At 26.8% G+C, this 25,612-nt stretch overlaps 1 protein-coding gene across 1 annotated transcript in view; it reads right to left on the reverse strand.

Annotated features, from left to right (window-relative positions):
* Positions 1-17,529: 17,529 nt before the first annotated feature.
* The window catches only part of LOC113384842 (chondroitin sulfate N-acetylgalactosaminyltransferase 1), a gene marked incomplete in the record, with an annotated part of 146,245 nt that continues 138,162 nt past the window's right edge, over positions 17,530-25,612 (reverse strand). The window contains 5 exon segments of the mRNA XM_026622611.1: positions 17,530-17,735; positions 19,381-19,531; positions 19,590-19,741; positions 22,032-22,261; positions 24,015-24,162. Coding sequence (XP_026478396.1) covers positions 17,532-17,735; positions 19,381-19,531; positions 19,590-19,741; positions 22,032-22,261; positions 24,015-24,162 — 885 coding nt within the window.

Consider the following 25,612-nt stretch of genomic DNA (forward strand, 5'->3'; position numbering starts at 1 on the left):
CTATTTATAAGTGAAAAAGGACTGACAAGCAAAATATAATAAATTGACTTAGAAATTTAAAAAGGGACTCTACTGACGAGCACACTATAAATCAATTCAGAAAAAAAGAACTCTACTGACAAGCAAGTTAAATCCTTCGAGATTCTACTAACAAGCAATAAATTGACTTAGAAATTAAAAAAATGGACTCTACTGACGAGCAAACTGTCACAAAATAAAAGAAACATTGAGTAAATTAAAATCAATTTAGAAGAAAAACGGACTCTACTAACAAGCAATCTGAATTCTTAAGGCAAAAATATTACAAAATCAACTTTCGAATTTAAGAAGGGACTCTACTGACAATCAAAATGAGAGTAACTCTACTAACAAACATAGAAAAAATCAATTTAGAAAAAAAGGACTCCACTAATAAGAAAGTTGAATCCTTTAGGCAAAATTTGGAATTGAAAAAGGACACTACTGACGATCAAAATAAGAATCAATATATGGTACCAGAAATGAACTTAACTGACGAGCAAATTAGAAATCAATTTAAGACAAAAAGGACTCTAAGGACGAGTCAATTAAAAATCAATTTTGAAGTAAGAATGGACTCTACTGACGAGCAAGTTAAATACTTTGGAATTCTACTAACGAACAAATTATTATAAATCGACATGGTAATTAATAAAGGGACTCTACTGACGATCAAAATAAGAGTAACTAAAAATAACTCTACTGACGAGCAAATTTTAAATCAATTTAGAATAAAAAAGACACTATTATGTTGCAGTACCAAAAAAAAATTCTACTAATGAGCAAAAGTTTAGGAATTGAAAAAATAATAAAAGGACTCTACTGGCGAGCAAACACAAGGAAAAATAATAGGCAAATGATGAATATTACAAACTCAATTTGGAGATAAAAAAGACTCTACTAATAGGCAGATTTTTTGACGAAAACGTAGTTATTTTCTTTAAGTTAAATATTATTTGTGGAAACAAAAATTTGAATAAAAAAATACTAACCATTTTGATGTTCACACAAAAATTTTCTCAATCAAAACATAAAAAAACACTTCACAACAAACTTCAAAGTCACTTCAAGCAATCACTGAATAAATCCAAAAAATTCCAAAAATCACCAAATATTATTTTGAAAACACTTTTGGACAATTTTAAATTAAATTTTAGTTATAATAAATTTTTATAATATGTGTCCTTCATCGACAACGACTCATCGTCGGACTGAAGTGAATTAATGAAAAATCTGTTATATTTATACATTTGTTTCTGAATCATTGTTTAAATGAAAAAAAGTGGGAGATATAGTATAGTATTATATATATATATATAATATATATATATATATATATATATATATATATATATATATATATTATCGTGTAGTGTTTTTTATTTATTTCGGGAGGGGAAAAGTATTGTGGTCAGGACAGGTGTAATTATTTTGTAATTCGCGCCGCTTTTTTTTTGATGATGAGGCTTCCGTTTTGGTTTGGATTTGAATAAAGGTGTTGAAAATATAACTAGTTGTGATAATACATTTTAAAGATTACTTATTTGTGTTCAAATTTTCCTAATACATCATTCATGTAAATCGAATGCTTAACGAAATACAAGAGATGCAATCAACAAATGCAGAAGTTCAGTCAGTTGGTAGGTAGATTAATTTTGGATTTAAGATGCGATTTTAAAGTATACTGAGTCGCTATAAGGTTTTAAACAAATACACATTAAATATTAGTTAATTGCTAACTAAGTTCTCAAATACATCATATATATAAACCGAATCAAGAAGTTACAAAAAAAGCAATGAACAAATGCACAAGTACAGTCTCAGTTCAAATTTTGATTTGATCAGTGATTTTTAAGTATACCGAGTTGATATAAGATTTTGTAGTAATAAATATTGAAGATTATATATTTTTGTTTAAATTTCCCTAATACATCATTTATGCAAATACAATGCTCAAGGAGTTACAAAATATGCAATAAACACATGCACAAAGACAGTCACAGTTCAAATTTTGGGTTTGAACTGCAATTTTCAAAAATAACAAGTCGATATAAGTTTTTCAAGTAATACACATTAAATATCAGATAACTACGATCAAATTTCCCGAATACATCATTCATATAAATCGAATGCTTAACGAGTTACAAGATATGCAAGGAACAAATGCACAAAGTCAGTCAGTCAATTACTTTGTCTCCAAGGTGTGTGTGTATGTGCGGATACAATTTTTCGTCTAGGTTTTTTATGTGTAATTGTTCAAGCATAACCGTGCCTTCGGCTTAAACTTGTATTTTATCTTTTTTATAACACAATATTGATAAAATCGTTCATTTTTAAAAGAAAAGTGGGGTAAAATTAATTGTAGCAACTGCAACCAAAGTTATATGGGTATTCAGAACATGTTTATATGAATTAATCCAAAAGTTGGGGAAATAATGTAAAATAAATTTAATGTACCAGTTGTCAGAATATTATAAATCCCATAAAATATTATAAATATATATTTCAAAAATAAATTAACAGCTACCGAAGGTTTTTCTCAACAAAGTCTCAGTACCAAGCATTTTTCCCCAACACCAGTAGTAGGTAATATATAAATGTAATAATAAAAAGTAATAATGTAGTAACACATGCCATAAATATAAAAAATGATAATAATTTTTCTTGTCTGAAATTATTAAGCAACCGTCGGACATCTCATTGTCGTTTGCACATAAGTGTGCCATACACACACAGGTTTATTGCAAAAATGCTAATTCATTGTAATTAATAGCAAATTATTGCCATTGCTCTATTCATACAAAACGATATTATGGGAAAATATGAGGAAAACATCATATTTGTCTACAAAAAAATCGAACTTATTGCAATAATAGTCTTTTGTCTTACTAGTATAATTTTTTGTTAAATATAAATATATTTTGCTCATAACTTCTGAATTATTTCACATTTTAATTATAGTCACTCCTATATAACATTGTATGCAGTTTTTACAATTTGTTTTTGTATGGGGAAAACAATTCTTTTTTAAATGAAAATTTTGCGAATTTAGCAGAGCCGAAATAATTTTATTAAAAAAAAAATCCTTTGAAAAAGAAGACAAATATAGATTTAAAATTTATGCGGACCAAATATTACTTTGTATTGATACTATGTATACTTTGTATTATTGAATTCATAACTCAAATTTGTAGCTGAATATTTTTAATAGATTACAAAAAAATCTCAAATATTTTAATTCAATAATTAAGTCAACTCGAAATTCATATTCACTCTTGTTGCCACATCACTCCCCCTTTAGCTTAAAAAAAAGTTCAGAGGTTTTTGTCAATTCATTTTTATGTCAAGAATAATTAAAAGAAAAATCTTGTGTTTGCCACATCACTCCCCCTTTGGCTCAAAAAAGAAAATCAATTGTTTTGGTCAATCATTTTTACGTCAATAATAATTTTAAAAGAAGATCAGGCTTTTACCACATCACTCCCCCTTAAAAAATAAAAAATAAGATTTTTTAAGACCCTTTAATAAATAAGAAAACATTTAGTTTTTGTCAAATCATTTTTCATGTCATGAATATTTTTTAAGAGATAGTAAAAACATGATACAAATGTGTAAAACTATATTTAAAAATCGAAAATTTAAATAAAAATCTGTATTTAAATTTCGTGTTGCCACATCACTCTCCCTTTAAAAAAGAAGATCCGAAGGTTTCTGGCAAATCATTTTTATGTCATTAATAATTTTTAAGAAATATTAAAAACGAGATACAAAAGTATAAAAGTGTATTTTAAAAATTGAAAATTTAAATAAAAAACTAGAATTAAAAATACTCGTGTTGCTACATCACTCCCCCTTTAAAAAAAAAGATCAGATGTTTTTGTCAAATCATTTTTCATATCATTAATAATTTTAAGGAATAATAAAAACGAGATATAAAAGTATAAAACTGTATTTTAAAAATCGAAAATTTAAATAATAAACTGGAATAAAAAAACTCGTGTTGCCACATCACTCCCCCTTTAGAAAAAAAAGATTAGATGTTTTTGTCAAACATTTAAAAATTAGAAACGGAATACTGAAATTCTAAACATTGAAAATTTAATCCAAAAATGGATGTGGCAACTCGTGTTGCCACATCACTCCCTGTTTTAGAAAAAAAAGTTTAGATTTTTTTGTCAAACATTTAAAAATCATTTCAAAAATAGTTTTTTTGTCATGATAATATTTACTTTGTTTTCATTAATCTCAAACGCGACTCGAAATTTATGGCCAAATCGTGTTGCCACATCTCATCCCCTTTTAGTAAAAAATTAAATAAAATTGTAAAAGTGATTTAAAATCTGAGTAAAATTTACTGATTTGCCTCTGTCTATTCGCAGTCGATGTCATATTATTTTTTAATTGATTTTTACAGTTTTAACGACTGCGCCAATTTTATATATGAAATTTTTTTAGGCTAGATCAGAGAGAAGATTTTAACCTGATTATTTATGATGGGAACAGGCCTATAATGATTCCAATCGACCCGAAATGATTAATTATATATAAACATTTGTAAGACTCAGATTTTTCTGTTTTTTTTGTTTGAATTTGATACACTACTTCAAAATGTTTTTTTTTTGAAAAACGTGATTCATTTCTGAACAAATTAATTTTGTCTGGTAAAAAAAGCAAAATCGTCTACTCGAACTAATTTCAAGTGTTTACCCTTGAAAAGTGTTACCTAATATCCATTGTTTATATAATTTACCGAATCACTTTTTTATTACAAAATGTCAACGCACTTTTATCGTTGACAAATAATTAAAATACAATTTTTTCCCAAGTTTCCTGGCAAAGTTGAAATGGGCGAAGACACGCACTTTTTTCTTTAATGCGAATCAAGTTTAACATTTAACAAGAATATTAGGTCTGGTTGGCATTGTACAAGAGTACAAGTTGATAAAAATAATAAATATATAAGTTAAAAAAATAATATATTTTATTTAAGGTAAAAAAAACCCGACTAAAAGTAAAAATAAAAATGCATTGATGGCTTTCCATACGAAACATATTAGATTCAAAATTGTACCAATTTTTTTGGTATTGTGGGAACTTGACACAAAGTAACTGTTAGCATGGTATTGCTAAAAATTTGTTAAAATACACAACTGTTATTATATATCATTATAAAGCTGATAAAATTTACTATAAATCTTTATATATTAATTAGTAATGTTTAGAACAAAATTATACTAAAAAAAATCAGTAAACTCAAACTTTGAAACTCACAAGCCTAATTGTCAGCCTAATGTTTTCGAAGCATGAATCTCTTGGTTCCATTTTTTTTATATTAGGCATAATATTGCTAAAATTTATTAGAATACACCTCTGTTTTTATATATCATTGTAAAGCTAATAAAATTTACTGTAAATCTGTATATATCACTTATTAACGCTTAGGACAAAATTATTTTTAATAAATTTCGGTGAAATCAATATTTTGAAACTCAGCCCAATCTTTTTCAAAGATTGAGTCTCGAGGTTACATTTTTTTAATATTTAGCATAATATTGCAAAAAGTTATTAAAATACATCTTTGGTTTTATATATGAATGTAAAGCTAATAAAATTTACTACAAATCTGTATATATTAATTAATAACGTCTAGAACAAAATTATATTTAAAAAAATTCGGTAAACTCAAAAACTTGAAACTCAGCCTAATGTTTTGTCAAAACGTGAATCTCGAGGTAACATTTTTTTATATTAAAATTTGTTAAAATACACCACTGTTTTTATATATAATTATAAAGCTAATAAAACTTACTATAAGTCTGTATATATTTATTAATATTGTTTAAAACAAAATTTTATTCAAAAATTCGGTAAAATGAAAACTTTGAAACTCAACCCAATGTTTTTTCAAAACGTGAATCTCGAGGCTACATTTTTTTTATTTATTTTTTATATTTTTTTATATTTATTTTATTTTTATTTATTTTATATTGCTAAAATTTAGTAGAATACACCTCTGTTTTTATATGTTATTAGCTAATAAAATTTACTATACAAATGTATATATTAATTAACAACTTTTTCGAACAAAATTTTATTTAAAAATTCGGTAAAATGAAAACTTAGAAACTTAGTCCAACGCTTTTTCAAAACGTGAATCTCAAAGTTACATGTTTTTATATTTAGCGCGATATTGCTAGAATTCATTAGAATACACCACTGTTCTATATACCATTGTAAAGCTAATGAAACTTACTATGAACTTGTATATATTAATTAATAACGTTTAGAACAAAATTTTATTTAAAAATACGGTAAAATGAAAACTTTGAAACTTAGTCCAACGCCTTTTCAAAACGTGATTCTCAAAGTTACATGTTTTTATATTTAGCGCGATATTGCTAGAATTCATTAGAATACACCACTGTTCTATATACCATTGTAAAGCTAATGAAACTTACTATGAACTTGTATATATTAATTAATAACGTTTAGAACAAAATTTTATTTAAAAATACGGTAAAATGAAAACTTTGAAACTTAGTCCAACGCCTTTTCAAAACGTGATTCTCGAAGTTACATTTTTTGAATTTAGCATAATATTGTTAAAATTCATTAGAATACACCACTGTTTTTATATATCATTGTGAATCTAATGAAATTTACTATGAATCTGTATATATTACCTAATAGTGTTTAGAACAAAATTATTTTTAAAAATTCGGTAAACTCAAGAACTTAAAAACGTAGCCCAATGTATTTTCAAAATGTGACTAATTTTTATAAGTTTTTCGTTCCAAAAATTAGGTCAGATTTTTATCTTTTGTGATTTGGACCTGACCAAATAATATTTTAACGTAAATTGATCGGCATGACATTTTGCTGTCACAGGTTTCCGCCGCAAATAAAAATAAAAAGTTCAAATCACAAAAAAGTTACAATTTATTCGACCTTCAATGCTTGGAGCTAATGATCTCATATCCGTGGATATATATATATATATATATATATATATATATATATATATATATATATATATATATATATAAGTAGAATTAAAGCAAAACTCATCAAAGAAAAATTAAAAAAGAAGGATGTCTTCATACCGGGAATACCAATGATACCGACGGATTAAAAAACAATAATTCAATCCTATAATGGTAACTGCTGAACTATTCATTTTAGATCGATATAATAGCAAAAAATTTGAACTTTTTATAACTTAAATTTTATTATCTTAAATAAGTTTTGATTGACTAAAAAAAAAAGTTAGCTTTTTCTTGTCTATATATTTTCATTGACTCGATTTTAAGGTTATTAAGGGACGCCTGAACGATTTTCAAGAAGGTCTCTGTACGCACTTTGATTTTGTACAAAAGACAAATTTACGCAGAAATTGCCAAATAAAAAAGTACTTATATTTAGTACAATAATAATTATAGTCGCCTTTTCTTGCTTGGTTACTTTTGAAAATCGAATTGACAATGAAAGATTTTTTTTATGAGAAAAGAAAGACGTGTGAGGTCACATAAATAATTGAACTAGTTCTAAGTGGCATTTTGCCTTAAGGCAAGTTAATAAGTTAATAAAGTAATTTGTTACTACTGCAATAAAAACTTGAAGAATAATTCCATAGAATATTATGCTGTCATCAAACACATATCTTATTACAATAGAATTAAAACCTGAATATGACCTTAAACTAAAGAATCCAATTCTTTTGGTAATATATATTTTTGTATATATGTATATATATTTACCATTATGTTTTGGTTCGCATGCAAATTATAATGAAAAGTAACATTGGCATCTCGTGTTACTAAAAAATTATAATGGCATAAAAAATACATTGGGATTATGTCAGTGTGAATTTGTCCATAAATAATAGGGCTGGGTAAAATGAATCATTAAAAAAAATTAATATTTAAATTAGATATGGATTAGAAACATGGACTCTAAGGGATGGTGACTAAAATTACCTTGAGAGACGTAATGTACTCGAGTTTTAATACATTTTTTAAAAATAACTTTTAATTTTCTTCCCCGGACATTATAATTTGTTTACATTAGTAAAAACTAGATAAAATTTACTAAAATCTAGTAAAAACTGTTATATACACTTGTATATTGAAATTTTGCACAATTTGTAGTTAACATATGCACTTCAGTATTTTTGGTAATAAATGGATTTAGAAGTATATTTTTTACTTTGGTTCAAATTACTTTCAATTTTCTTCTGGGACATTATAATTTGTATACATCAGCAAAATATAGATACAATTTACTAAAATCGAGTGAAAATTGTTATATACACTTGGATACCAAAATTTTGCACAATTTGTAGTTGAAATGCAGACTTTAGTATTTCCATTATTTGCAATGTATAATTCGAAACATTTTTTACATTTCTTCAAATCACTTTTAATTTTCTTCTGGGACATTATAATATATTTACATCTGTGAAAACTAGATAAAATTTACTAAAATCTAGAAAAATCTGTTTTATACACTTGTATATTAAAATTTTGCTCAATTCGTAGTTGAATTAATTTGCCTTATATGTATTTGAAACATTTTAGTCAAATAACTATTAATTTTCTTCTCGGACATTATAATTTGTTTACATCAGTCAAATCTAGATAAAATTTACTAAAATCCTGTAAAAAATTTTCTATACATTTGGATATAAAACTTTTGAATAATTCATACTTAAAATGCGGACTTCAGTATTACCCCAATTCAAGCAAATTTTTTCACTTTTTTTCAAATTTTCATCTCGGACATCATATTGTTTTTCTATTAATAAAAACTAGATAAAATTCCAATTTTTACCCAGTCCTTTACCCAACAACATTATTAACAAAATCCATTAGCATATTTAGCGATTGTATGCAAATATAATTCCGAAAGAATAATATAACAAACTATTGCATTGCCAAATAAAAAATAAAAATTCTCTTTCATTTTATTTGTTTTGTCTCTCGATTGTGTGTCATTGTGCGATTATTGCATAATTAGCGACAAATACTAATTAATACATTGTTTTTGTTAATAACAATCATACAGATAATGGAAAAGTCGTGTAGGAAACAATTTTTCAAAGACTTTTTCTGTAAGGTCGTCGGAAGATATTTACAATTGTCTTAATAGAAAATAATTAACTTCTCAGAATTTTTTTTATATACATTTACGTTTTAGAGGTTTCTGAACATCCTGGTGCACCTTTAAAAAAATGGATGTCGTCGACGTTTTCGGGAGCACAGTTCAACCAATTAGAATGATTCACTTACCATTCGATTCCGGGAGATGTGCTGATTAGTTTTTGGCAAAGGCAGGTGCACCAATTTAGGAGTTAAAATTCTCAGTGACTCTAATATATTATTTTTTTCGATTTTTTCCAAAGTGTGTCAGGAGTTTGGACTAATTTTAAGAGATCATTATCGCATTCAGATCCATCTAGTTGGGGTGACATGCAACACTGACTACGCAAATTGTATTTGACGCGTTTTTTTTTTCTAAACAAATAAATATAAATAATTCCGTTCACATCACTACATCCGTTCTCGATTTTTGTGCAATCACTAAAATATCATATCGAAACTGTAAATTGTAATAAAATAATTGTAAGAAAATTGCACAATTTTATTAGAAAAAAATGCACAATTTTATAAAAAAATGTTGGAGATTTTGTTGAAAATTTGTATGACGATAGATATCGGAGTTTGAAATAACATAGTAAAATATTATAGGCCTAGAGTAAGCGGTTGAATTATAAAAATTCATCAAAGTTCAGAATTTCTAAGTAGATTCCTTGCAGAGTAAATGAAATGGTGAAAGAATTTCGTAACAGGGCAATTAAATTAATTAAAAAAAATTACATGTGTGCTTATACATATGTATATATTATAAATGTGTGTTTTTCTAATTTCTATACAACTTTTTGTTAATTCATTTGTTCCCATCAACACGCAATTTAGTAAATGACACGCAGTAAAAAACTACTTGCAAATAGTTACAAATAAAAGTAACCTAGATTTTTGTAAAATATTATGGACAGAGGCGGAGGATAAAAAATTTTACTAAAAAAATTACATGTGAAAGAGGATAGATGAAACAATTATAAATAGAATTGGAGTATAGTTCAATTTTAATTGTAAACCCAGTCCATAGATGGCGCCACCAACTGTAGCACGTAAATTTATCCCTGGGTTTAATTCTTGGATATGTTTTATATAAATATATAATATGGAAAAGATAAACCTGATTAATTTGAATAAATGAAATGAGAACAAAATATACAGAAATTTCAAACAAAATGTTCTCACAAAAATATACATGTAAAGAAAGTGGAAAATCTAATAAACCACTCGATTGATATGAATGTAGTCTTCAGGTAGTTTGTGCAAAATTCAATTATGTACAATATTGTCAAACATTACAAGTCTCTAGATCAATTTGATATACTTGAAAACAGCATTTAAAAACTGTTTAATTTGATGTATTTGTCAAAACTGCATTTATGTTTGTAAAAAATCATTACGTGTAAACCATTCGATTAATATTAACGACGTATTCGGAAACTTTTTTCAAAATTGTTGGAACTATAAAATCTTCTTACATATAAAAACAGTAGAGCAACTCTGTATACTTCAAAAGTTGAATCAAAGTGTAAATATAATATGTAATAAAAAGAATAATAAGGGTTTAAAGTTCGTGCAAGTACAGTATACCATCTGTTGAGTGCGGAAAACACTAAAACATTAGTATCATAGTATATACGACATTTACATTAAGAGTACATTGACTTTTCTATAATTTCCCAAATAATCCACAATTTTTTTTATCATTTTCAAAAAATCTAGAACGGACGTCTATTAGTAATTCACACAATTGATTTTTACAAATGCGAATGACCATCTACTGTCATCATCAAATGATGATTGAGTAAATTTGATTTTTCAATGATTTTCTACTTTTCTATTATATTATGTTTATAGACAAATGCCGGAACGAAATTACGGGAAATCGAAAATTAATCTTTTTTTTCTAATGGCGCGAAATGTGTTTGACACGGAACGTGTTTTGATGTGGCCATGACACCAATAAAGGAAATAAAATTGATAGAAATTGTAATAGTCAAGGAAATGTTTATAATATTAATTTTAATTTCTTTAACACGTTATTCGCCATGTCGGTCGTATGTGTCTGACACTCAAAAATTTCACATGATCCATATTAGAGATATATGCCTGTTATAGGCTATTTGGCAGAAGGATAAAAATAAGTTTCAATATAGAGCTATGTCAGTCATATGTGTCTGACATCAAAATAATGTTTCATTTAAATTTTTTTTGATACATTAAGTTTTCTTTAACTAAATTATCTAATAAAGTTACCCTGGGCCTTGAATTTTTCTTATATTATCGTGGCGTTCAACGTGTTAAAATCTTAAATTGATAGTAGTGAAACCATTGGTACCTTGGTTTTAAATAATTTATTTTTAACTTCAAAATAATAAAATGAATATTTTTAAAGCAATTTTTGGTAACAAAAACAGATCAAATGTGCTTTACCCTGTTTTAGTGTTTTCCGCACTCAACAGATGGCGTTGTATTTCCCTAATTTATTTTAAAGTACTGATTTTCTGTATTATCCATGTTTATCTTCTCTATATTATATATTTGAAATATTTTTGCAGTCCAATCGTCGAATAAAAAAAAGATTAAATAGAAAAATGATTTATTTTATTAAACGTTTCGACACTTGACGTGTGTCATCATTCAGTAATCAAACCAGGAAAAACAACAGAAAAAATTAACTATGTAAAATTTATTGAACACTAAAATTGATTTAGTGTTAGTTTAATTATTTAACTAAAACAAATATAATATTAAATTAATTTTAAATAAATAATTTTTTCTATCGTTTTCCTGGTTTGATTACTGAATGATGACACACGTCAAGTGCCGAAACGTTTAAAGAAATAAATAATTTTTCTATTTAATCTTTTTTTAATTCGACGATTGGAAAGCAAAAATATTTCAAATATGTATCAACGTCGACAAAACTAGCATCATTATATATTTGTATAAATCTTATCCAAAATTTAAACCTAGAGGTAAATTTATGTGCTACGGTTGGTGGCGCCATCTACGAAGAGCGCAAACAATTAAAAATAAAGTAATCGCAAAGCGGCAGTGTTTGCGATTTATTTATACTTTTTTATATTTTAAGTTTAAGTAATAAAATGGTATATAGGTGCTTTTTGTTAATAATTTTTATTGTATATATTATTTATATGATAATTGTACATATTTAAAATTAAATTAACAAAATATACAATCACATTGAGCGCTTAAAATGAATTGCATCATATAAATAAATATAAATATATTTTGGATTATATAAAAATCTGATATATAATTTAGCAATATAATTATATACTGGATTTATTTATTTGTTTTATATAAAAAAATGATTATAGAAATTATATTACTTAGAATTATTATTAAAAAAATAAATTATAAATTGTTTTTATTTTAATAATAAATTTTCAAATCAATACAATTGCTTATAGCAAATGTTTCTATTCCTGATTATTATTTAATTATTAAAAAATAAATAAAAATTAATTAAATAATAATTATTATAATTAATAAAAAATTAAATTAAATTATTAAATTATTAAAAAATAATTTTTCTATGAACATTATATGATGCAATTCAAACCACAAAATAAATTTACATCTTTATAATTTATTTTGCTCTTAGCAAAATTATTTTTTTAAACATATTGGCGAACACTTTTATCACAATTTTAACATATTTTATATAATACTTACATATATATATATATATATATATATATATATATATATATGTATATAAGTATATACATATAAGTAATATATATATATATATATATATAATGAAATAAATATTATAAATTTATTTATAAACAATATTTTTATAATTTAAACTATCTATACACGTATATAAATGCAGTATTTAAATTTTCATGTCAAAATTTACAAATTCATCATATTTATTCGATTGATATGATTTTTTTGTGTTAGACTAGATAATAATAAATTCTTATAATTTTTTTTTGGAATGTAACAATATCTAGTAATAAAAAAAATACAAAAATGATAGTATTACATAACAAATTTCTTTGAAAAATTAAATATAAAATAATATAATTCACTTAGATTATATTATTTTATATCAAATAAAAATAAATTCAAAGAAAAATTTTGTTTATAAAATCTAAGAATTTCAAAAATAAATTACAAATCAGTTGCTATAATAATTAAAGTATCTAATATTTTTTTTCCCAAATTTTAAATAATCAATTACTAAATTTTTATTTCTAGAAGCAAATATAAATATTGTTACATTCCAAATTGTGTTTGAAAAAAGTTCTCTATTTTTATTAGTATTATATATATATGAATTGGCTAGTATCATATTATTATATAAAAATCTCAAGTACGTATATGAACAGTCGTATGATAATATATATAAATTAGGGTAGTCCTCAATATGGACATTTTTGAATTTTTTTGCTTCCAAGGGCTCAAACGCTTCCAAATTAACACAAAAAAATCCTGTAAAACTTTTAGATGTTAATATTAACAGTTAGATAGTCCGCAATTCAATTAATTACGATATATTCTTGCTCCATCTGTGATAGCATTTGTGAACTTAAGTATTATGGCACTTAAAAATATTTATAAAACACTCAACCTCTAATTAAATCCATAACAAAATATTTATTCAAGATTAATTTTGCATCAAAATATTTATTTAATTGGTGATTTTGACACTCAAATTATCAGTAATTAATTGCCACTAAAATTACACGTCTGCTATCACAGATGGCGCAAGAATTTACTTAATAATGAATATACAACACTTTTAATTGATATGCGAACTATTTGTATGTTAGTATTAACAGCTAAAATTTTTAGAGGATTTTTTTTTATTACTTTGAAAGCATTTGAGCACTTGGGAGCAAAGGAATTTGCAAATGTCCATATTAAGGACCACCCTAGTAAATTTTTTTTTTTTTTAATTATTAGCTGATAAATTGTAATTATTATAAAAGGGTGATCGAACTAATTTGAAATTATGCTCCTGATAATCTTGCAACTATAAATACTCAACTGCATAAAAGAGACAAGTTTCAGGCGGTTTTATTAAATTTACTGTCTCTTATATATATTACGTACGTTTCGACACTTGAATGTGTCATCATACAGCAAGTTAACAAAATATTTTGCAAAAATTATAAAATTACAATATGCTGTAACATAATTCCTAACATTTTAAAGTAAAAAATGACAATTTCTCTTGAATTTAGTAATGCATCAGAGAACACGGACTTTCTGGTCAATATTTTTGTGGTTTAAATTAATTTTTTTCGCTGATGAGACAAAACGAGTGTCGAAAAGTTCGCAAAATTTGAAAAGTGTTGTTTTGGCATTTATCAACAAAAAAAGTATACTACGACATCATCTGGCAACTATGAATACTCAACTGCATAATAGAGAAAAGTTTCAGGCTGTTTAATTAAATAAACTGTTTATTATGTACGTTTCGACACCGATTGTGTCATCAAACAGTTAATTAAAAAAATATTTTGCAAAAATTATAAAATTTACAACATGCTTTAATACAATTGCTAATATTCTAAAATCAAAAAAGACAATTTCTCTTGAATTTAATAATGCATCAGAGAACACGGACTTTCTGGTCTATATTTTAGTGAATTAAATTAATTTTTTTTCGCTGATGAGACAAACCGAGTGTCGAAACGTTTGTAAAACTTACAAAGTGTTGTCTTGGCATTTATCAACAAAAAAAGTATACTACGACATCATCTGGCAACTATGAATACTCAACTGCATAATAGAGAAAAGTTTCAGGCGATTAAATTAAATTTACTGTTTATTATATATATTACGTACGTTTCGACACCGATTGTGTTATCATACAGCAAGTTTAAAAAATATTTTGCAAAAATTATCAAATTACAACATCGCTGTATTATAATTTCTAACATTCTAAAGTCAAAACAAAGCAATTTCTCTTGAATTTAGTAATGCATCAGAGAACACGTCTTTCTGGTCTACATTTTGGTGATTTAAATTAAATTTTCTTCCCCGATGAGACAAACCAAGTGTCGAAACGTTTGTATAATTTGAAAGGTGTTGTTCTGTCATTTATCAACAAAAAAAGTATACTACGACATTATATGACATTAATTTTAACCCTAAAACAATGTGGCACGAATCTTAAAAACTAGGTGTGCGTTTTATTATATATATTTACAACAGTACAAATATTTTGTCTGGATGGAACTTAAAATTTAATATATTTATATATACAGGAAAATATTTTAATACACATTTTTCTCTCACTCAGCTTTTCAATCACAACCGACAATAATAGGTTAAAATGTACATTTTATACGTAGTCATGTATTTTCACCCTCCTTAATTATTTTATCATTCAATTTACATGTAGTCACCAAATCTTTATCAAATCAATTTATTAAATAAATCGATCAATTACTACCCTGTCAAAATTCCATCCTCCAGGCTAATTCCTGATCCTCGCCCAAAATTTGGTTTGCTCGTTTCAAAAATTTTGTTGATTTTTTGAAAATTTTATGCCTCGTCCATGAACTAAAACTGATGACCTCAGTAGTTGTGGTTTTTATAAAATTTTTGTTTTCTGTATCAAATATTTTGTGAAAACTTCTTGGAATGATTTTTCTCTTGTTACGCCTAATATGAGAGTTATCAAAATTGTATAAAAGTTTTTGGTTTAAGTTATTTTTTATTTTTGTTGTTTGTTTTTGGATAACAATATTTTTTGTCTTTGGTGATAATGTACTAGAAGTTTTATTAGAACTACATTTCTGAAACAAAAATTGGTGATGAATGAAAGGATAATGTAAATTTAAATAAAGGGTCCGTCAAATAACTTTTTTTTTAAAAAAAGTTACCTAAATTTCTTCAAACAATCCTTTTGGTTAATAACGTGAAATGATTTCATTCAAATGGCATTCTTGGCTGACCATGCAAAAACTTAAATTTTTCTAAACCCTTTCCATTCGCGAATTCCGAGATTAATACGTATTTTCTCGCAAAAGCGGCGGTATCCGAGTGGAAAGGGTTAAAATCGTTTTAAAGTAGACACTGAACAATTATTAAAAAAATTACCAGTCTAACAATAAGTAATAACTTTTAACTAATATATAAGCGAATCATTGACTGTACGAAGCATTTTTCCAATATTGTGAAAATTTTGAAAAAAATGAAAAAGCTGGCGAGTTAGGTACAGTCTAAGTTACAACCTAGTACAAATATATTTGCAAGTACGTTCAGATTGTGACTTTACGGAGCAATTTTCCAATTGTGTGGAATTTACAAAAAAAAAATGATGAAAAAATGAAATAAAACAGCCTGTCCAGGCACAGTCTGAATGACAACCTGGTACAAATATGTTTGCTTGGGCGTTTAGATTGTAACTTTAACGGAGCACTTTTCCAATTTTAAGAAAATTATTGAAGATACAAAAATTTAACGAAGCAATTTTACAAATTTTGTGAAAGTTATTGAAGACAAAAATCGAAAAAAGAGCCTGTCTGTCTAGACACAGTCTAAGTTAGAACCTGGTACAAATATATATGCAAGGACGTGTAGAATGGACGAATTTATGACTCGTTTGAATGGGCGTTTAGACTGTGACTTCATCGGAGCAGTTTTTCAATTTTGTGCAAATGATAAAAAAAATAAGAAAAATGAATAAAGAACCAGTCTAGGCACAGTCTGAGTTACAACTTAGTACAAATTTATTTGCGAAGGCGTTTAGAATGTGACTATACGGAGCACTTTTCCAATTCTGTTAAAATTATTGAAAAAAAAAAACAGCCGGTGTAGGCACGGTCTGAGTTACAACCTGGTACAAATATATTTGCAAGGGCGTTTAGATTGTGACTTGGCAAATTGAAAAAAAAAACAAGGTTAAATGACGAACCCTTTATCACTTCATTTATCTAGTTCTACTTACCAAAAAATAAAAATAATGCAACAAAATTCTTCTAAAGCAAAAAGCACATACAAATTTTTCTATCAGCATAATAAAAAATAGCACAAAACTAAAAAAAAAAATTAGCAAATGCAATACAAGCTCGTTCACTATTTGTTTAATATACAAATTTTCATAATGTTTTAATTATTTTTTCTACGATCTTAACAAGCATTTCAAAATATTAGAGGCTTTGGGGAAAACATCGACGAAAACTTATATACTAATACGAGTACATACTTTTTCCAAATTTGATCACAATGGATTCAGAAAGACTTGAAACGTCGTGCAAACTTAAAATAAGCAAATCAGCCAAAAACCGAATCATTAAACAATAATTCATATAAACAACAAAAATAAAACATCATCATGCAACAATAAAAAAATCATCAACTTACCTTATGATCGTCCGACGATCAAGTCTTTACAAAATTTTGATCTTTAGTTTTTTCCTTAAATTTGGTGTTTTGATCCTTCCCTTCTTCCTTTCTCCTTTTGGCCCTTGCTTGAACTTCATCCCTAAAGGCCAGGAAACCTAATTGGGCATGAGAAGCCTCATTTAGGGCCCTAGACCTTATACAAGCCCTGTATTGGTCGACTGATAGACTGTTATCACAAACCTAAAAAAATAATAAAAGTCAGTACATTTAATTGATATATATATATATATATATATATATATATATACTAGTTGACCCGGCAAACATTGTTTTGCTAAGTAAAGTATAAGGATGCGTTGTTTCAATGCTATATACAATGGGGTATTATTATAAAAACAATAAACCCTATTATTAGTTTGTATATATTTTGTCAATACAATCAAACTGCAAGTTTTATATAAATTTCTATAGAAAACAGGGTATAATTCATTCAATCCAAGTCATTTTTGGTGTTTCGACTTATTGATTACGTTTCAAGATTTTTTCAGATTCTTTTTCGATTCTGGATTTTGTGTATAATTGTAAAAAATACCACTGAGCTTATACAAAATTTTCAAATTTCTGCGAGGAGAAATAGAAAATGAATTAAGTATTTCTTCTTTGATCTGCTTTTTGAAAAGTTTCAAGTAACATTCGATGAATTAAAGTAAATTTAATAAAAAGTATATATGTAGAGCAGGGCGAGGCACAAAGATCCAATTTGACTTTGAGCAAATATAAACTATATTGTGAAAACCAAAACAATTATATCACAACAAATGACACATATCAAACAAACAATTATCTGACTACGTCCAGTAAAACTGCCAGCTACTTCATCATAGTAGAAATGTGCTTTTGTGATGTGTTTCAAAAATTTGTTATCTAGACCTTTTCCAGGCCAGGTGGCAAACAGGTTTAATGTCTTATATAAATTTTAAGGGTATTTTACAAAATAATTACATTTTTAACTAATGCTAAAAAACTACCAACGGAAGAAAATACTTTTCTTATGGATTTTCAAAGATCACCGTTTATCTCCCGATAGCAAAGTCATGAGAATCAAAGTTATAGCTGGTTATACATCTTTTTCCCTCTACTTTCAAATATTGTTGTTAAACAATGCTTAACTTTACTGGTTTTTGACACATCGGTGGTGTACCTTTTAACCCCGGACCTTCATATATTACTATCTATCTTTCGATAAAATCTGGAAAATTATAACTGGGAAAATGTTATTCGGTAAAATGTCCATTTAATCGATACCAAATTTAGGTTCTGAATTTAAATAACATAAATAAAAATAATATAACCTAGAAAATGTTTTATACATACCAATGAGTATATAATTATACAAATGAAATCTTTCAGAACACCGTGTTTGAGAAAAATATGCCAAAAAGTGCACTTTCATATTAACATTTCAAAAAAGTTAATATTTTGAGTCTCTAGTAACACCTGCGATCCGTTTAATAACGTTTTTGTGTATAAATGAAACTACAAACAAAACTACTTGATACGATTTAATCATAATTAAATAATATTCACGTAAAACATCCTATTAAACGTAATTGAAGATCATCTGTCAAAAACGTTTGACATTTGACGTATTAGCCACCGTCCATTGTTTCATTTAAATTACGCTTCTACAAAAATGTTAAAATTAAAAATGTAAAGTATCTACGCGATTTTGAAACAATATCTCACCTTTCCGACAACCTACTGATTAGAACGAATTTTTCGAAAATAAGACTGGCCAAATCGGTTTAGGCGTTTTCGAGTTTTAGCGGATCATTTTATCGAGAGCTCCATTTTTATATATAAAAAGATATCATAAATATCTTACTTTTGGATGCCAAATATGGAAAATCCCAGGGTCAGTAGCTCTAATAACCTTATGGGCACTCGATCGAACATATTTTCGATACAACATGACGTCTTCACCGCCCCAACCAACAATTTCTTCATCGAAACCACGGACAGCAAGGAAATCAGACCTAAAAAAAATATTTTAATATTTTGCACGGATTACGTTTGTTGTTTATTATCATTTACCGATATTGGCACGTCATTCCATATCCAAAATCCCTCCAAAATCCAGTATCTCTGCTAATTAAAAGTTGGTCTGTTTCTGGGGGCACTTCTTTTCCTTGGAGGGTGTAGACCACGTGAGGGTTGTATAAGGAAAACACTACTGGATAATAAACCTAGGATAAATAAGTTAATTGTAGAATATAACTTGAATTACGTAACTCAGAAACAGAGCCAGCGATTCTCAGGTCGAACCTTGGTATTGACATCTGATTTGAAGTGTTGAGTTAAAATTAATAACATAGGTTGTCAAATATCTCCCTTCCGCTTTTTTGTTCTTGGTTTATAATACAAAAAAGAGGAAGGGAGATATTTGACAACCTTATATTTATCTTGAATAATATAAATATAAATATAAATATAAATATAAATATAAATATAAATATAAATATAAATGTAAATGTAAATATACATATACTTATATCTAGGATTACTAAATAATGAGTGAAACATAACATAAAATACCTAACTATAAAATAGAGCCAACGATTCTCAGGTCGAATCTTGGCACTGACCGATTTTGAAATGTTGAGTTCAAATTAAATATATTTTATATTGGAGAATGGTGATTGTGTCAAAAAAGTACTACTGGATAATAAACCTAGGATAACTATGTTATGAGTAAATTATAAAACAGAATACGTATTTATAAAACGGAGCCAGCAATTCTGGGATCGAACCTTGGCACTGACATCTGATTTGAAGTGTTGAGTCAAAATTTAAAAAAAATCTGAATTGAAGAGTAGGGATTGTATAAAGAAAGTACTACTGGATAATAAACCTAAGATAACCATATTATGAGTAAAGTATAAAATGGAATACGTATTTATAAAACAGAGCCAGCGATTCTGGGATCGATTCTTGGCACTGACATCAAATTTGAAATGTTGAGTTAAAATTTAATACATTTTAAATTAGAAAGTGAGGATTTTATAAAGAAAGCACTACTGGATAATATATCTTTTAAATGATGTATAATAGTTTATATGTTGTTGAATAAATTATAAACAAAATTTGGCAAAGTATGAAAAAAGTACACTAAATAAGTTATATATTCATATGGCTAAGTCAGTACTGGTGTATACAATTCTAAACTATCAAGGATTTTTGACGAATAATTTTGTTCCAAAAGTTTGAAAATGTTGTATACTGTTTTTTAGGCTATTTAATAAGCAATTTAATGATGTATAATGGTGTATTTGTTGTTGAATAAAATATGAGCAAAATTTGGAAAAAATTGAAAAGAGTACACTAAATTAACTATATATGTACGATATGGCTAATTTCGTATATGGCTAAGTTAGCACTGATGTATACAATCCTGAACTTTCAAGGATTGTTTACAAATAATTTGTTCCAAAAGTTTTAAAATGTTGTATACAGTTTTCTAGGCTATTTTATAAGCTATTTAATTATGTATAATTATGTATATGTTGTTGAATAAAGTATGAACAAAATTTGGCAAAATTTGAAAAAAGTACACTAAATAAGTTATATATTCATATGGCTGAGTTAGCACTGGTGTATACAATCGTGAACATTCAAAGATTTTTTACAGATGATTTTGTTCCAAAAGTTTAAAAATGTTGTATACCGTCGTTTAGGCTATTTAATAAGCTTTTAATGATGTATAATGGTGCATACGTTGTTGAATAAATTATAAACAAAATTTGGAAAAAATTGAAAAAAGTACGCGAAATGAACTATATTTGTACATGGGTAAGTTAGTACTGGTGTATACAATTCTAAACTATCAAGGAATTTTGACGAATAATTTTGTTCCAAAAGTTTTAAAATGTTGTAGACAGTCGTTTAGTGTATTTGATAAGCTTTTAAGTGATGTATAATATTTTATAGGTTGTTGAATAAAGTATGAACAAAATTTGGCAAAATATGAACAAAGTACACTAAATAATCTAGATATACATATATGGTAAAGTTAGTACTGATGTATACAATCCTGAACTTTCAAAGATTTTTGACGAATAATTTTGTTCCAAATATTTGAAAATGTTGTATACAGTCGTTTAGGCTATTTAATAAGCTATTTAATGATGTTTAATGGTGTATATGTTGTTGAATAAAGTATGAACTAAATTTGGCACAATATAATCAAAGTACACTAAATAAACTATATATGACTAAGTTAGTCATTGGTGTATAAAATGCTAAATTTCAAGGACCGGCCCTGAGTATATCTAGGATAACTAAATAATGAGTAAAATATAACAAGAATTACGTAACTATATATAAAACAGAGCCAGCGATTCTTAGATCGAACCTTGGTATTGACAGAATTTAAAATGTTGAGTTAAAATTGAATAGAATTTGAATTAGATAAGATGTAGAAGAAAGAAAGAGTGAACAAATTTGGATAGAAAAAAACATTGCTTTTTTTCTCTATACCTTTTCCCCAGGTTTAGTATTCCACCGACACCTGTCCAAAAATCTGGCACTAAAAACAACATCCACATCACACATAAACAGCAAAATATCCTCCCTTTCTTTGCCCTTGGTAACATCTTCATTTGCATCTTTACCATCATAAGAATTAGTGTCCCAAGGTCTTTCAGCACCTACCCTCAAGCCTTTGCCACGATTGAAGGTCTCGTTTAGGGCCAAAAGCCTTAAATTGGCTGAAAAAAATGGTAAAAGAATCAAATAAAAGTATTTATGGGTTAAGAGGCACAACTAGTGTAACCGCCTAACAAAAGGTGATTTTTGGGAATTTATATTAAAACAACTACTTAATCAATCATTTCAAAATTTTAGGAATATAATTATACATATTTTAAGAATACATAGTAAAATTTTTGAAGAAAAAAATTAAATATTTTTCAAGTTATCGTCGATCTCCAACGGCGCGACAAAAAAACGCCCTTCACTGCTGCAGTGATTCCGGCCTTTTACGCGGATGAAATTTAAAAAAAAAAAATCGTTAAACTAGATAATATTGGCTGTAAAATGAACTACGATAAAGAAAAAAAATCAGAAATTGACCAAATGACGGCGTTTTTTAAGAAAAGTCGAATTTCACACAAAATTTTGGTCGTTTTTGTACTGCCAAAATACAATTTTTAAACCGATAAAAAAATCGATAGTTTATTTTACGGAGAACTATATATAGAACATGTAAAAAAATTTGATAGTGATCGGATTATTTGTTTTTGGGTAATCGCTGCAGCAAATTCGAAAAATACTGTTTCGAGAAAAACGCGTTAATGATTAAATGATCGTTATACTATATACTAGGGATTGCAATACCGGTATTCCGGTATACCGAATACCGGTATTCCGGTATACCGAATACCGGTATTTTCGGTATTTTTACATAAGCGCTATTTGATACATAATACACTAAAGTTTAAATTTCTCGGAACAAATCTTCAACTGATTCTATAAGATAAACAAATATCAAATATTATCTCAACTCGTCGTTAAACTGAATTTTTATTTCTTTACTAAGGGCTTCATATTGTGTTACAATAAATAGAATTGGACTGACAGATAATGATGTTTGTTTCATCTAATGTGAAAATGTAACGGTTTTTTGCGCCAAAATATTTTATATCATACAGATTACCCCTGCGTAATTTTTATTCTTTTCTAACTTTATACATAATAATTATAATTACTAAATATTTTTGCTTCTTATTACAATTATAAAACATTATTTTTCGAAATCGTTTCGAAGTTTCAAAATACTATAGAAGCATCACATTGTTTTAAATAACAATACTCAACAATTATAGTAACTTATTATTTATCTCGACAAAGTATCCGATCTTAAATTAGTGTAGAAAAATTATTTTTTTAAAATATTGGAGAATATGCTAATTTAATACGTCGGATACAGACAATACAGTTTATTATCATAATGTAATATGATCTTTTATGAGTTTTTGGTCTTTTTTACTCATAAGTTTGTTTTTGGTGAAAAGAACTCAATATACTCGATAGTGATAATGAATTAATTATATTGGATATACTTTTGTTAAATTATTATTTAAAAAAATAAACTAATTGTTTTATTTTATTGTTTTTATTATTTAGTTGAATATAGTTGTAGTTGTATATATTTTTTTTTATATTTGTACTAGTAACTTTAAATTTTGTTTACGTTTGTTTATGATAATAAAAATATCGGTAATTTACCGGTATTCCGGTTTTAAAATGAAAAATTACCGAAATACCGGTATTGAAATTTTCTATTGGTATTGCATTTCCTACTATATACTATAAATATACTCTTCAAATGGCTGTAACTCAAAAAATATTCAAGATTTTGGTATGTTATTTTTGAAGGTAGCCTATCGAAATATGGAAAAATTAAAAATTCGATTTTTTAAAAATTCACACTAGTTGAGCCCCTTAAAGAAATTGGTTTACCAGTTGTGGCTCCACTATTTCTGGCACTCAAAACACGAGCCATGATTCTTCTTGCATCTGATAAACCGGTTTCACCGAAGTAGACAACTGATAACTGGACTCTCCTGTCGTGTTTTAGTGCTATTTTTGCAAACTTATCCATAAAACCCTAAAATGGAAAAGGACACATGTTTTGATCAGAAAACCTAATAGTGCAGCAAACGGAGCGTTTTGGGCCTGAATTTTTTTACTGTGCTCCGAATTGCATGAAATTTTGGAATTAGATTTCATCTTACCCTCAAGTTCAAAAGTTCATAAGAAAATAATTTTGAGTCCCCGAGAGGGATGACACTCCTCAATCAGAAATCGATAAAAGAACTAATTATAAGAAAAAAATGTCTCTTACTAATGCTTTTCAATTTACTGATTACTAAAAATTTATATATTTTTGGCGATTTCCTTCGTTTTTTGCAAATATCTCCTAAAGGAAACATTTTAACAAAAATCATGTGAATGAACAAAATAATGTCAATAAAAATCTTGATAAATCGGTGTTTTAGATTGCGACTTCAAAGGAGCATTTTTCCAATTTAATGCTAATTTTCAAAAAAAATTAAGAAAAGCGTTGAGTCACAGTCTAAGTAACGACCTAAAACAAATATATTTGCAAGAAGGTTTAGAATGTGACTTTACTTTTTCAATTTTGAGAAAGTTATCAAAAAAATTAAGAAAACTTAAGGCACAGTCTAAGTTACAGCTTAGTACAAATATATTTGCAAGTGCGTTTAGATTGTGACTTTACAGAGAACTTTTTTAATTTTGTGCAAATTATCAGAAAACAAATGAAGAAAACTATTAAGGCACAATCTAAGTTACAACATGGTACAAATATATTCACAAGAGGGTTTAGAATGTGACTTTAACGTAGCATTTTTCCAATTTTGTGCAAATTTTCAAAAAAAATTAAGAAAAGCGTAAGACGCAGTCTAAGTTACGACCTAGTACAAATACATTTGCAAGAAGGTTTAGATTGTGACTTTAACGGAGCACTTTTTCAATTTTGTGCAAATTTTCAAAAAAATTAAGAAAAGCTTTAAGTCACAGTCTAAGTTACAACATGGTACAAATATATTTGCAAGTGCGTTTAGATTGTAACTTTAAGGGAGCATTTTATCAATTTTGTGGAAATTAAAAAAAAAAGATGAAAAAATGAAAAAAAAAACAGGCCGTATAGGCACAGTCTAAGTTACACCTTAGTACAAATATATTTGCAAGTGCGTTTAGATTGTTAGAATGTGACTGTAAGAATAATTTTCTTATTTTTATTGAAAAGAATGAAAAAAGCAGTCTGTATGGGCGCAGTCTAAGTTACAACCTAGTACAAATATGTTTAGATATTTAGATAGTTTAGAATTCACAGTCTAAGTTACAACCTAGTGTATAAATATGAAGACGTTTAGATGTGATATACAAAAACAAAGTTAGATGATAAACTCTTTATCACTTCATTATTCATTTTTTTCTTTCAATTTCAAAATAATTTTTTCAAACAATTTTTCATCAAGGGGTTGTTTTTAAGGGCCTAAAAAGGGTTAAAAATTTTATAATCAAGATAGAAA

Source organism: Ctenocephalides felis, unplaced genomic scaffold (assembly GCF_003426905.1).
Source record: "Ctenocephalides felis isolate EL2017-DRISC unplaced genomic scaffold, ASM342690v1 CF-g0.4_SCAFFOLD_03571, whole genome shotgun sequence".
Taxonomy (NCBI): domain Eukaryota; kingdom Metazoa; phylum Arthropoda; class Insecta; order Siphonaptera; family Pulicidae; genus Ctenocephalides; species Ctenocephalides felis.